Source organism: Nerophis ophidion, linkage group LG07 (genome assembly GCF_033978795.1).
Source record: "Nerophis ophidion isolate RoL-2023_Sa linkage group LG07, RoL_Noph_v1.0, whole genome shotgun sequence".
Taxonomy (NCBI): Eukaryota; Metazoa; Chordata; class Actinopteri; order Syngnathiformes; family Syngnathidae; genus Nerophis; species Nerophis ophidion.
Genome location: NC_084617.1, coordinates 58,026,143 through 58,041,142, shown reverse-complemented (window position 1 = coordinate 58,041,142; position 15,000 = coordinate 58,026,143). Strand labels below are relative to the sequence as shown.

Genomic DNA, 15,000 nt, shown 5'->3' with positions numbered 1-15,000 from the left:
TGATTTAGATGTCTGAACTTTAAGGCGACCCACACACGCAAGCATGGATTTTGATTAAGAATTAAGTTCTCCGGCATGTTGATACAGAGTTTTCAAAGACCTGTTTCCTTTGATACCTACTTTGTTGTTAAAAACAATCACACAATTTAAAAAAGTTCAGCCACAATCAATTTGATTTATTTAAGTTTTTTCTTTTTATAAATAATGCTTTTATACATTTTGTAATAGTCATGGTCTACTTTCAGTTTTTGTGAAATACATCTTGCTGTGTTTCCTGGACACATCGTCGGTAGTTATGGGACTTGATAAGATTTTTACTTTTCTATTTCCATTTTTGATTCTGCTTAATGATCAATTTTCTTATTGAGTCTCATTTGGGTTTGGAAATATCAATACATGCTGCAGCCTTTTGTGATATATACACACACACACACACACACATATATATATATATATATATATATATATATATATATATATATATATATATAAACAAACCCCGTTTCCATATGAGTTGGGAAATTGTGTTAGATGTAAATATAAACGGAATACAATGATTTGCAAATCCTTTTCAACCCATATTCAATTGAATGCACTACAAACACAAGATATTTGATGTTCAAAGTCATAAACGTAATTTTTTTTTGCAAATAATAATTAACTTAGAATTTCATGGCTGCAACACGTGCCAAAGTAGTTGGGAAAGGGCATGTTCACCACTGTGTTACATCACCTTTTCTTTTAACAACACTCAATAAACCTTTGGAAAGTGAGGAAACTAATTGTTGAAGCTTTGAAAGTGGAATTCTTTCCCATTCTTGTTTTATGTAGAGCTTCAGTCGTTCAACAATTCAGGGTCTCCGCTCTCATATTTTAGCGGTGGCGGCGATGAGCAAGAAGAACGCGGAGTTGGAATATAATTACAACACTTTATGTACATATTTATATACATATTTATATAATATTTACATATCTATATAATATATGTAACTACAAGCTCCATTTACAGACAGAGTCCCATTGCTTTTATGAGCGGTCGAGCAAGTCAAAAGCCGGAAAACAATAAAAAAAAATGTTTTTTTTTGGAATTTATTTTTTTATTTTTTTTTGTTTTTTGTGGCGGCCATAATTCTTTCGTGGTTGGCCACCACAAATAAATGAATGTGTGGGAAACCCTGGTTATTTTCCTCTTTGTTCCGGAGGACACCACGTCCACAGTTTCCAAATATAATTTGAAATGTGGACTTGTCAGACCACAGAAGACCTTTCCACTTTGCATCAGTCCATCTTAGATGAGCTCGGGCCCAGCGAAGCCATCGGCGTTCCTTGGTGTTGTTGATCAATGGGTTTTGCTTTGCATAGTACAGTTTAAAGTTGCACTTAAAGATGTAGCAACCAACTGTAGTTACTGGCAGTGGTTTTATGAAGTGTTCCTGAGCCCATGTGGGGATATCTTTTACACACTGATGTCTGTTTTTGATCCAGTACCACCTGAGGGATCAACGGTCCGTAATATCATCGCTTACGTGCAGTGATTTCTCCAGATTCTCTGAACCTTTTGTTGATTTCACGGACCGTAGATGGTAAAATCCCTAAATTCCTTGCAGTAGCTCGTTGAGAAATGTTGTTCTAAAACTTTTTTGACCATTTGCTTACAAATTGGTGACCCTCGCCCCATCCTTGTTTGTGAATTACTTAGCATTTCATGGAAGTTTTTTTATACCCAATCATGGCACCCACCTGTTCCCAATTAGCCTGCACACCTGTTGGATGTTCCAAATAAGTGTTTGATGAGAATTTCTCAACTTTATCAGTATTTATTGCCACCTTTCCCAACTTCTTTGTCACGTGTTGCTGGCATCAAATCCTAAAGTTAATGATTATTTGCAAAAAAAACATGTTTGTCCGTTTGAACATCAAATATGTTGTCTTTGTAGCATATTCAACTGAATATGGGTTGAAAATGATTTGCAAATCATAGTAGTCCGTTTACATTTACATCTAACACAATTTCCCAACTCATATGGAAACGGGGTTTGTATATATATATATATATATATATATATATATATATATGTTAGGGGGTGTAACGGTACGTGTATTTGTATTGAACCGTAACGGTACGTGTATTTGTATTGAACCGTTTCGGTAAGGGGGTTTCGGTTCGGCACGCGGGCATACCGAAAGAGTTTAGAAGCAGAAGTCTTCGCAAGCTGCTCTGCTTTCTGCCTCTGTGGCTCAGTCTCAGCAGCAAGCATTGTCCCGCCCACACAACCATCTGATTGGTTGCATACAAAGCCAAACAGCAGTGTGTATTCAGAGCGATGTAACAGCCAATCAGCAGTGTGTATTCAAACTTCAGAACAATGTAGTCAATGCTTTAGCGTCGAGCAGAGATATTCGTTTAGCAGGGGAGCAGCGCACTCTACCCAAATTATACTTAACACTTCCCATTCACAACTATTACTAACATCACTATGAGCCTGTTGACCTTCTAGAAACTTAAACTGCAGCTCAGCTAGCTCACAGTATAGGCTTGAGGTGAGGGCTAATTAGTTTTTAGCGTAACATTAGCTCATTTTGCTGTGTGTGTGTAAGTGTGTGTGTGTTTGTGTGTGTGTGTGTGTGCGTGCATGTGCGTGCGTTTGCGTGTTTTAGGGGCAGCAAAGCCCTGTCTGTCTGTTATTTCATTGAACTCCATTGTGTTTAGGGATGAATAGTCTCTCCTATTGCAATTGTACTATTTTTTCAGCTATAGTTACGTTAATCATTAGTAATGTAGCAGCCTAGTTTTGAATAGCAGGGTCCCTGATATCACATGTTGATAGAAATACAACATTTACATAATAAAAGTCAACTACAAGCTTCCCAAATGCTGTAATAAATTAAGCATGATGAGTTGACATTAAACAGTTTCAATGGAAACTGTTTAATGTTGCACTTTTTATATGTAGAAGAAAGGTTTTTTCATTTTATTTAATCAAAGCAACAATTTGAGGCAGTTTAATGTGGATTAACATGGGCAGAATTATTATAGTGTTCCCAATGTTAAAAGGAAAAAAGCCATTGTTTACAAATTTGGTACATAAATAAATAACCAAAACAGGGCTTCACGGTGGCAGAGGGGTTAGTGCGTCTGCCTCACAATACGAAGGTCCTGCAGTCCTGGGTTCAAGTCCGGGCTCGGGATCTTTCTGTGTGGAGTTTGCATGTTCTCCCCGTGAACGCGTGGGTTCCCTCCGGGTACTCCGGCTTCCTCCCACTTCCAAAGACATGCACCTGGGGATAGGTTGATTGGCAACACTAAAAATTGGCCCTAGTGTGTGAATGTGAGTGTGAATGTTGTCTGTCTATCTGTGTTGGCCCTGCGATGAGGTGGCGACTTGTCCAGGGTGTACCCCGCCTTCCGCCCGATTGTAGCTGAGATAGGCGCCAGCGCCCCCCGCGACCCCGTAAGGGAGAAAGCGGTAGAAAATGGATGGATGGATAACCAAAACATTTATATTTTGTTGTTTTCTTACTGTACCGAAAATGAACCGAACCGTGACCTCTAAACCGAGGTACGTACCGAACCGAAATTTGTGTGTACCGTTACACCCCTAATATATATGTATTACAGCTGGGCGATATATGGATATACTCAAAATATCGCGTGTTTGTGCGGCCGCCTTAACAACAAAGAGCCACCGCCTAAACTAATGTCTTAACAAGCTGCTACGCTTCGTACTGCCTCTGTCAGTACGTCCCCGCAGCACCAAGCATTTGCCCACCCACAGAACCATCTGATTGGTTACATGCAGAGCGGTAACAGCCAATCAGCAGTGCGTATTCAGAGCGCATGGAGTAAGTGCTCCTGCTGTGTGGTGAGCAGAAATGTGTTTAGCAGGTAAGCATAAGGCACTACTAGTAACATCAATATGAGCCCGATGACGTTCTAGAAACAGAAGCGGCAGCTCAGCTCGCTCCTTGAAGTGAAGGCTAATTAGCTTTTAGCGTAACATTAGCTAAGTGTGTGTGTGTGTGTGTGTGTGTGTGTGTGTGTGTGTGTGTGTGTGTGTGTGTGTGTGTGTGTGTGTGTGTGTGTGTGTGTGTGTGTGTGTGTGTGCGCGTGCGCGCGCGCGCGCGTAGGTGCGTGTGTTACAGACAGCAAAGCCCTGTCTGACTGAGAGAAAGACAAGCATTATTGACTTACAATTAACAACTAAGTTATTTTACTTGACCTTTTTCTGTGTTGATTGAGCTGTGTTGAATCAGCAAAAAACGACATGTTAAATGAAGAGTTTCCTGAAGCTGTCTCTGATAGTTGATATAATAATGTAACTGCATCATAAAGCCAACATGAACTCCATGGTGTTCAGGGATGAACAGTCTCTCCTATTGCTACTGTACTATTTTTTCAGCTATAGTTAAATTAATCATTAGTAATGTAGCAGCCTAGTTTTGAATGACATGCTTTCACATGTTGATAAAAATATAACATTTATATAATAAAAATCAACTACGGGCTTCCCAAATGCTGTAATAAATTACGCATGATAAGTTGAGCATATGTCAGCATGTGGCCCCATTTTTGACTTTTTTTTTCTTTTTTTTTTAAACGCTTATTTACAGTAAGTCATTAATTGGACTTAGTAAGTCATTATTTTGACTTAGTAAATTGCTAAATCAAAATATTGACTTACTACGTCATAATAATGACATACTTAGTATCTCAGGTAACTAGGACTGTTTTGTGTTTGGTTTTTACTTTACGGAAAAAATATTGAGATATCGTATATTGCCATTCAGCATACGGAGCGGACAACACAACCAAATATTGTAGGCTTCTTCATGTGACAAAGTAAGCCTACTTCACCACAGTCTGTAGTCTATTGCGACCCCCCCAGGCTGTGGTGGCAGCGATGAGATGGAGACGTGATGGTGGTGACAAGCCAAATTACACCCACCCACTCCTTCCCCGGGCGACGCGCCCCCTTCCCCTGGAGAGAACACCACCTTAACTAACACATTTTCTGGGGGAAAAACTGGAGTACATAATATTTGTTTGTCACAGAAAACATTAATAAAGTTTTTTTTTTTTTTTTATGAATTTATCATGGGTCTACTGAAAATGTTACAAAATCTGCTGGGTCAAAAGTATACATACAGCAATGTTAATATTTGGTTATATGTCCCTTGGCAAGTTTCACTGCCATAAGGGGCTTTTGGTAGCTATCCACAAGCTTCTGGTTGAATTTTTGAGCACTCCTCTCAACAAAATTGGTGCAGTTCAGCTAAATTTGTTTGTTTTCTGCACCAATCCGCCTCTACATCTCACGATCCACTCTTCCCTCTCCCGTGACCAAGACTCTGAGGTACTTGAACTCCTCCGCTTGGGGCAAGATCTCTTCCCCAACCCAGAGAGGGCACTCCACCCTTTTCCGGGTGAGAACCATGGACTCGGACTTGGAGGTGCTGATTGTCATCCCAGTCGCTTCATACTGTGATGCAAACTAATCCAGTGAGAGCTGAAGATCCTGGCCGCATGTAGCCATCAGGACCACATCACCTGCAAAAAACAGAGACCTAATCCTGCAGCCATACAGGGACCGGACCGCCACAATCAGACAGATACCGAAGACTCCCCATAGGGCTTCCCGAGGGACACGGTTGAATGCCTTCTCCAAGTCCACAATTCACATGTAGACTGGTTGGGCAAACTCTGATGCACCCTCAAGGACTCTGCTGAGAATATAGAGCTGGTCCCTGGTTCCACGACCAGCATGAAAACCACACTCCTTCTCCTGAATTCGAGGTTTAACTATCTGGCGTAGTAGCCTTTTCTCCAGTACACCTGAATAGATATTACCGGGAAGGGTAAAGAGTGTGCTCCCACGATAGTTGGAACACACCCTCCAGTTCCCCTTCTTAAAGAGAAGAACCACCACCCCGGTCTGACAATCCAGAGTTACCACCCCCGATGTCCACGCAATGTTGCTGAGTCTTGTCAACCAAGACAGTGCCATAGCATCCAGAACCTTAATGAACTCCGGGCAAACCTCAAACCTTCCCACCGAGGAGCTTTTTAACTACCTTGGCAACCTCAGAAATAGGAGAGCCCACCACAGATTCCCGAGGCACTGCTTTCTCATAGGAAGACATGTTGGTGGGATTGAGGTAGTATTATTCCTTCCACCGATCCACAACATCCGCAGTCGAGGTCAGCAGCACACCATCCTCACCACACAAGGTGTTGACAGTGCACAGCTTCCCCTTCCTGAGGCGGCAGATGGTGGTCCAGAATCCTTTCGAAGCCGTCCGGAAGTTGTTTTCCATGGCTTCCCCGAAGTCCTCCCATGTCCGAGTGTTTCCTTCGCGACCGCTGAAGTTGCACACCGTTTGGCCTGTTGTTACCTGTCCACTGCTTCTGGAGTCCCATGAGCCAAAAAGACCGGACGGGACTCTTTCTTTAGCCTGACGGCATCCCTCACCGCTGGTACCCACCAAGCGGGTTTTAGGATCTCTGCCATGACAGGCACCAACCACCTTGCGGTCACAGCTCCAATCGGCCGCCTCGAGAGCAGAAGTAACAGAAACATTTATAACAATATGTAATATGTACATTATATACTGTATTTTCGTCATTGTATGCATTACTGAAACTTATTTTCGAAGCGCATTTTGTTCCGTTTCCATAGCAATACACTTTTACCTTCCAGCAACAAATGCGTGTTCCTACTTCCGGAAACAAAGAGTGCTTTCTAATCATGGCAGACTTGGTAATAGACAAAAAAGACAACTATTTTTGGACAAATGAGGATTGAGAACATTTACATTTATTATTATTGTATTATATTTCAGTGTCAACTTAAAACATGTCTTCTTTTTCTTCATATATCTTTGCAGGAGGTTTTGCCATCGTGTTTTTGGTTCGAACTAATCAGGGTCAACGATGTGCTCTAAAACGGATGTATGTTAACAATGAGGATGATCTACAAATCTGCAAACTTGAGATACAGATTATGGTGAGTTAGAAGGATTTTTTTTTCTTTTGGGTTCAGACAAGTGTTTTCATTTACTCATGATTTATGTCTGCCTCTATACTAAACGATCAGATGTAGGTCAATAAATGGTATAAGAAAAAAGACACGCAATTACACAAAGGTTTTACTGTTTTGTTTTCAATAAAGTTTTGTATTTTCTAAGCAAACTCGCGAATGTTTGTAAAAGTAAGCTGTTCTTTCAACCACACCCAAAGTGTCATGACCATGACAGGGTGAGCTCGTTTTCCAGCATCTCTTTACAGATAAGAAATGTATACAATACAAACCTGCGTGTATTTTATAATCTAGCAAGCTAAATATCTTGACACTAAGAAACAGGAAATACATACATACATGCGAGTGTGTTTTTCTGATTCAGTAAACTGAATGTCTTGACATTATGACTTTGTTTTTCCACCTTGCCCTGTCTGTGTTTATTTACATAGAGGGACCTAGTGGGCAACAAAAACATAGTTGGCTTCCTGGATTCCAGCATAGCTGCAGTCGGTGCTGATGATGTGTGGGAAGTCCTCATCTTAATGGATTTCTGTCGTGGTAAATCTGCCTAACACACACAGTCTTTCTCTCTGTTTATTCTTCCAAATTTTGATATTTCACATGAGTTTCTAAACCACCATGCTTCTTTCAAAGTACCATTTTATTTACAAATATTTTGTAACCCATTTAATAATCATTCAGTTGTGATTTTGTTGTTGCAATCTACATAGATTTGGTTGTTTTGTACATAGTCTTTCATAAAAAATATGGCTCTGAGCGTGTGCTTGCTTGCCACTAGCTGGCTTCATTTATGTCATGTTTTGTAGGTGGACAGGTAGTCAACCTGATGAACCAGCGATTACAGACAGGCTTCACAGAGGCAGAAGTGTTACACATCTTTTGTGACACGTGTAAGGCTGTTGCTCGTCTGCACCAGTGCAAGACTCCAATTATTCATAGAGACCTCAAGGCTAGTTGCAATAATTTTTATTCAAAAATCATTTGTGAGCAGTTGCGGTATATTCTCAGACACATTTTATTTACCCTGTATAGGTGGAAAATATTCTTCTTCATGACCAGGGACACTATGTACTGTGTGACTTTGGGAGTGCCACAAACTGCTTTCAAAATCCGCAGACCGAGGGTGTGCCTGTCATTGAGGAGGAAATAAAAAAGTTTGTTATGTTTTGTTGTTTGTTTGTTATGCTTGTTTATGCCAGCAATTGATGATTGTGTTCTTCTTTACACTCTAGGTACACTACTCTGTCTTACCGTGCACCAGAGATGGTCAACCTCTATGCTGGGAAGGTTATAACAACGAAGGCGGATATTTGGGTGAGATGGAATTTTGCCCTCAGCTTGTCTCTTCATCAGATGGCATGATGTTATTTGTATAGTGTAAACAGAGCTGCATTTACTAACAGGGTTTTTGCTCCTATGTCCACAGGCTATGGGCTGTCTACTCTATAAACTATGCTACTTCACCCTTCCTTTTGGGGAGAGCCAAGTTGCTATCTGTGATGGCAGTTTTACTATCCCAGACAACTCACGTTACTCCTATGACATGCACTGTCTCATCAGTAAGCAGCACTGCTATTTCTTTAATTTATTTATATATATATATATATATATATATATATATATATATATATATATGTATGTATATGTATGTATGCAGTATGTATATACACAATGTATGTAGAGTAGAAGTATAGGTTCACATCATGTATTTTTTGGCTTTTAACACAATATCGTGTCCTTGCTAGCGAGCTTGTGGCTAATGGCATCCCAAAGTACATCTTATAAATTACTAATCCTTTCTTGATACAGGCAAATAAAGTATGTCTTTTAAAAGTACCATTATCACTTGAGGACAAACATTAGCCAAACATGGGAAACTACACAACGTAGGATGATATAATAAGACATGCTTACCACTAAGCCAGAGCTCTTGAAGATAGTAGAAAGGGTTGGGCGGATTGATACAACTATCAACAGTAATGATACCAAGTATTGTATCAGTAGATTGTCGATATTACAGTAATTCGATAAATGTTTTCTATTATTACAAAATCTTTTTTTGTTTTTGTGTTTTGTTATAGTTTACAAATTCAGAAAATCATAGCCAATAGTAGTTTTTGCTTTTGTTCAGTTGTTTTGCACTATTGACTCTTTTATACGTTTTGTATGTATTAAAAGGGAATTAATTTTTGTTGAATCATTCAATTATCTTAAATATTTGTGTTTTTTGTATATGCCCTTGTAGGTACTTGGTACTTGATCTATACCAAAATTTGTAGCATCAGCCAAAACTAATGTAAAATTTTGAAATAACAGAAAAAAGTGTTTATTACTACATTCTAACAGTAGTGTAGATAACATCATGTTACAACCAAAAGCAACCAGATATTACCAGGAAATAAGCAAATTGATTGATAAAATTATTTTAAACGTGTTCATTATCATTTTTATGCCAAATAATTTATTGTGATGTATATTGTTACCGCAGGACACTTTACTAAATAGGTTTTAGGCCATACCACCAATCGCTAGTTGGCACACCACTCCAGATTGGGAGACAAGGGAAACAATTATTGTGGACATGTACAATAGCCATGTACTCTTGCTGACTTAAAATAGCAATGGTGTATTGAAGTAATACATATCCAGGTCAAACTAAACTATCCATCCCTAAAAAAATATTATGTGACTTGACTTTTTTCAGGATATATGCTGGAGCCTGACCCAGACATGAGGCCAGACATCTATCAAGTGTCTTACTTTGCCTTTAAACTGAATCGGCAAGAGTGTCCAGTTCCAAATGTACATGTAAGTTAAGCATAACATAAATATATTAAATGTTTCACCATACCTTAAAAAAGCCTCCATGTCATGGTTATTTCCAAATGAAATAAAAACTGCCTACTGTTACTGTACAAAATTCCCATTTTCCTTCCCATTTTCATGTTGACTCCCTAAAGAAAAACTTGCTATTGAGTGTTACTGTGACTTGATATATTGCAATTTAAATAGGAACAATAATGGATAATACATTTCGGATCTTATCTTTGTTTGTAGAATGTGTCCATTCCTGCAAAACTCCCCGAGCCTATCAAAGCCAGTGAAGCTATGGCCAAAAAGACTCAAACCAAAGCCAGGTGAGAAATGGGACATTTTGGATGAAAGAAAACTTGAAAATGATAAGTTGCAGGTAATTATTTACTTTACTTCAATTAGGCTCACAGACCCCATTCCTACCACTGAAACCTCAATAGCCCCTCGACAAAGGCCTAAGGCTGGCCAGACTCAGCCGCAGCCAATATCGGGGATTCTTCCTATACAAGCAGCTCTGACCCCACGCAAGAGGCCCAATGTTGCTGCTGGAGCATCCCAGCCTATAGGTAAGTCAGGTTCAAAACCAGTGTCTTTTCTTTATTTTTTTAAACATTTTGCATACGTATTAAAAATAAAAACATGTCCGTAAGTATTCACAGCCTTTGCTTAATACTTTGTTGATGCTCCTTGGGCTGCAAAAACACCCTCAAGTTTTTTTGAATACGATGCCACAAGCTTGGCACACCTCTCTTTTTGCAGTTAAGTCCATTTCTCTTTGCCCATTCCTTTTTGCAGCACCTCTCAAGCTCCATCAGGTAGGATGAGAAGCGTTGGTTTTCATCCAGAATGTCTCTGTACATTGCTGCATTCATCTTTCCCTCTATCCTGACTAGTCTCCCGGTCCCTGTCGCTAAAAACATGCCTACAGCATAATGCTGCCACCGCCATCATGATTCATTGTAAGGATGATATTGGCCTGGTGATGAGCGGTGCCAAGTTTCCTCCAAACATGATGCCTGGCATTCCATTCACGTCAAAGAGTTCAATCTTTGTCACATCAAACCCGATAATTTTGTTTCTTGTGGTCAGAAAGCCTTTCAGGAGCATTTTGGCAAACTTTTTGGTGGATTGCTGCTGAAATGGTTGTCCTTCTGTAAGGTTATCCTCTTTCCACAGAGGAATGTTTTACAGTAGCTATGGCAGAGTGACCATTGGGTTCTTGGTCATTTTCCTAACTAAACTAAGATGAACGCAGCAATGTGCAGAGACATTCTAGATTAAAACGCAACATTTCCTATCAAACCTGATGGATCTTGAAATGTGCTGGAAAAGTGAATAGGCAAAGAGGAATGGGCGTAACTGCCCAAAGATAGGCATGACAAGCTTTGTGGCATCATCTTCAACAATTGGCTGTAATTGCTGTCAAAGTTGCATCAACAAAGTATGGAGGAAACATTGCGGATACTTATGTACATGTGATTTCTTAGTTTTTATTCTTCATAAATTTGCCAAATAAAAATACAACATTTTCAAATTGTCATAATGGGGCATTATGGTTTTTAGAATTTTGAGGACACATTTGTTTTTGTTTTTTTATTTTAGTACAAAGCTGTAACATAACAAAATGTGTAAAATTGAAGGGAGGTGAATACTTTCCGGATTCACTGTAACATAGTTTGACATGAAATGTCTTTGTCTCTGTCAAGTAGGTGTCACTGTTCCAGCTTCAGCGTCAGGTGCTGTCCAACCTGCTCCCATTATTCAGCCTCAAGTTACACCGCAGCCTCAGCAACTACTCATCAAACATCAGCAGGCGCCTCCCTTCATGAACCCACAACATAACCAACCGGTAGGCATCTACACAAAAACAAGAAAAGAAATGCAGTGATTTACATAAAGAATTACTGATCTTTTAGTTTCTTGGCATATACAATTGACCCAATGTGTTTCTGCTCCATGCCTGATGATATTCGTTGTCTGCAGTCAAAAAAGCCAAAGAGAAAATAAGGCAAAATATTGCCAGGGTTTTCTGCAAGCCAGCTCCCTCCAGAGTGCTTGTGTGGTATCATCAATAAAGTGTTGCCATGGTACCACTCTGCTGCAGTGAAAATTAAGACTGTTTTCCTTACTCTTACACTGCAACATCAGCAGCGACTTGAGGTCCATGAAAGCCCAGCTATCCATCTGACACCCATCCCTGAGTGTGCAGTCATTGGGCCAACTGATGACCCAGATGTGGTAACATCTCACCAACCGTGCCTTCTGCTCTTAAAAAGTAGAGCTGACGATTAGCTTGTCTCTTCCAAATCATACCTATTGTGTAGTTTCTTGACCTGGGGCTTTAAGAACACAGGAGTGGTCTTGCATTCATTGTATTTAACAGGGCTCCTTTTTCCTTTATGTCTGTTTGTTTATCTGAAGGGGCTGCCTTTCAAACTCTGATTGAGCTCTAAATTGGACACGCCATATGTCCATTCTGTCACACATGCATGTGCCATTTCCTCTCTACTGGTTTTTGGCTTTCAATAGCAGCAGGTGTAGGAAGTGGCTGTGATTAACTTGTTTCCTATTTCTTCGTCATTTAGTCATTGTTAGTTATATGTGTTGAAAATGTTCACTAAGCAGCCATTTTTCATGCTTATATTGCACACTGTCATCCACAGACAGCCGGGCGAGGACTTCACAAATTCGGCTCCCGAACACCCCCCTCGTCACCGAAGATGGCATCTAAGAGTGGCCATCGACGCATCCTTAGTGACGTCACTCACAGTGCCATCTTTGGGGTCCCAGTGAGCAAGTCCACCCAGCTACTTCAAGCAGCCGCAGCTGAGGCCAGCCTCAACAAGTCCAAGTAAGCAGAATGCACTCACCACAGCGATGTGAGGAGCAACTGTCCTTTCATTTCACTCCAATAGAACGTCTATTCAGAAAACATAAACCCAATGGAGTAAAAGCAAACCTTTTACATCCCTTAGGATTTTGCAGGAGAAGCTCTCAATTCACACACTCTGTTTGCATACACGATTTAACGGAAGACCACAGATGTACCCATGTAACATAAAATGTTGCTACTCTCCTATTTCCTTAGATCAGCCAGCACTACTCCTTCTGGTTCACCATGCTCATCTCAGCAGACTGTATATCACCCGGCTGACAATGTCACCCAAACTGCCCCTATAACTACTAATGCTCAGCCCAGCTGGAACCCCTTCGGTGACGATAACTTCTCCAAGCTAACAGCCGAGGAGCTGCTTAACAAAGACTTCGCAAAGTTAGCTGAAAGTAGGTTTGAAATGCATATTCAACACATCAAAAACACATAATATACAAGTGGCAACTTTTTGTTTGAGTACAGCTGCAGGACCAGAGGAGAAGGCAATGGATGAAAATCGCATTCACGGATTCAATTCATTTACAGGTAAAAGTTTGTTTGACTGAAGGAAATGTTTTATTTTGGACAAAGTAATAACATGCAATTTAAAGGCCTACTGAAATGAGATTTTCTTATTTAAACGAAGATAGCAGGTCCATTCTATGTGTCATACTTGATCATTTCGCGATATTGCCATATTTTTGCTGAAAGGATTTAGTAGAGAACATCCACGATTAAGTTCGCAACTGTCTGTGCTAAGAGAAATGCCCTGCCTCTACCGGAAGTCGCAGACGATGACGTCACATGTTTGATAGCTCCTCACATATTCACATTGTTTTTAATGGGAGCCTCCAACAAAAAGTGCTATTCGGACCGAGGAAACGACAATTTCCCCATTAGTTTGAACGAGGATGAAAGATTTGTGTTTGAGGATGGCGACTGACTATAAAAATAATAAATAAAAAAAATGCGATTGCATTGGGACGGATTCCGATGTTTTTAGAGACATTTACTAGGATAATTCTGGGAAATCCCTTATCTTTCTATTGTGTTGCTAGGGTTTTAGCGAGTTAAATATTACCTTATAGTCGAAAAGGTGTCTCCACGGGTGTCTTGACGCCAGTGTCTCAGGGGAGTCGACGGCAGCTATGGACGGCACAAGCTCACCTTTTCTCCAGTAAGAACTGACTTTTTAACCACAATTTTCTCATCGAAACCTGCTGGTTGACATTCAATTGGGATCCATGTCTGCTCTGATCCATAGTAAAGTTCCAGCTCCGGGAATTTTAAACAAGGAATCACCGTGTGTTTGTGTGGCTAAAGGCTAAAGCTTCCCAAGTCCATCTTTCTACTGTGACTTCTCCAATATTAATTGAACAAATTGGAAAAGATTCAGCAACTGCCATGAATTGATTAACGTGGACCCTGACTTACTTGTTACCATTTAGTGGTCAATTGTACAGAATATGTACTGAACTGTGCAATCTACTAATAAAAGTATCAATCAATCAATCAATCAAAACACAAATGTCCAAAATACTGTGTAATTTTGCCGTTAAAGCAGACGACATTTAGCTGTGTGTGTGCGCAGCCCTCATACTTCCTAAAAACGCGTGACGTCTTGCATACACGTCATCATTACGCGACGTTTTCAAGACGAAACTCCCGGGAAATTTAAAATTGTAATTTAGTAAACTAAAAAAGCCGTATTGGCATGTGTTGCAATGTTAATATTTCATCATTGATATATAAACTATCAGACTGCGTGGTAGGTATTAGTGGGTTTCAGTAGGCCTTTAAGGCTCATCTGCCATCCTTGGTAAAGGATCAACAATGTCTTTGAAGACCCTCTCTGACAAATCATGTTCCTGTCTTTTATATTTTCATTGGATTTGGGGGGCTTTACCAAATCCCAAATTACAACCACTCATTTCAAGAGTCCTGTCTTTGTTGACATAAGTAAGCAGCAGCACAGTGACTCCTTGTCAGTTTCCGTGAATAGAGTCTGGCCTATAGCTAGTTCGCATCTCATTTGCAGATCTGTGCTTTTACGGTCGCTCACTAGAGCAAGGACAAACACTTCTTTGTTAATTGGATTTCCTTAGGATCCTGCCTCTAAGGCATAAAGACCAAGCAGTGAGTTAATCACTTTGTTGCCTTGAAATGATGATCTTTCATGTGCAGTTTTGGTTGTAGAAAATTACTGCTTACCTTTTGTGTACGTACTGTTTTAATATTTGAACTTCGAGGATGTACTGCAGATGTTTGAACTCA

The 15,000-nt window shown here is 40.1% G+C and overlaps 1 protein-coding gene across 8 annotated transcripts in view; it reads left to right on the top strand.

The window, feature by feature from the left end:
* Nucleotides 1-15,000, top strand: part of LOC133556592 (AP2-associated protein kinase 1-like) — a 44,636-nt gene that overhangs the window by 11,131 nt on the left and 18,505 nt on the right. For 5 of the 8 annotated variants that reach the window (XM_061906681.1, XM_061906680.1, XM_061906678.1 and 2 more), the window contains exons 2-15: nt 6,886-7,004; nt 7,469-7,577; nt 7,847-7,989; nt 8,073-8,194; nt 8,273-8,354; nt 8,467-8,599; nt 9,745-9,848; nt 10,098-10,177; nt 10,257-10,420; nt 11,561-11,703; nt 12,003-12,092; nt 12,518-12,705; nt 12,943-13,136; nt 13,210-13,272. In XM_061906681.1, coding sequence (XP_061762665.1) covers nt 6,886-7,004; nt 7,469-7,577; nt 7,847-7,989; nt 8,073-8,194; nt 8,273-8,354; nt 8,467-8,599; nt 9,745-9,848; nt 10,098-10,177; nt 10,257-10,420; nt 11,561-11,703; nt 12,003-12,092; nt 12,518-12,705; nt 12,943-13,136; nt 13,210-13,272 — 1,734 coding nt within the window. The remainder of the gene's footprint in view (nt 1-6,885; nt 7,005-7,468; nt 7,578-7,846; nt 7,990-8,072; nt 8,195-8,272; nt 8,355-8,466; nt 8,600-9,744; nt 9,849-10,097; nt 10,178-10,256; nt 10,421-11,560; nt 11,704-12,002; nt 12,093-12,517; nt 12,706-12,942; nt 13,137-13,209; nt 13,273-15,000) is intronic. The other 3 variants (XM_061906677.1, XM_061906676.1, XM_061906679.1) reach the window with 3 other exon arrangements.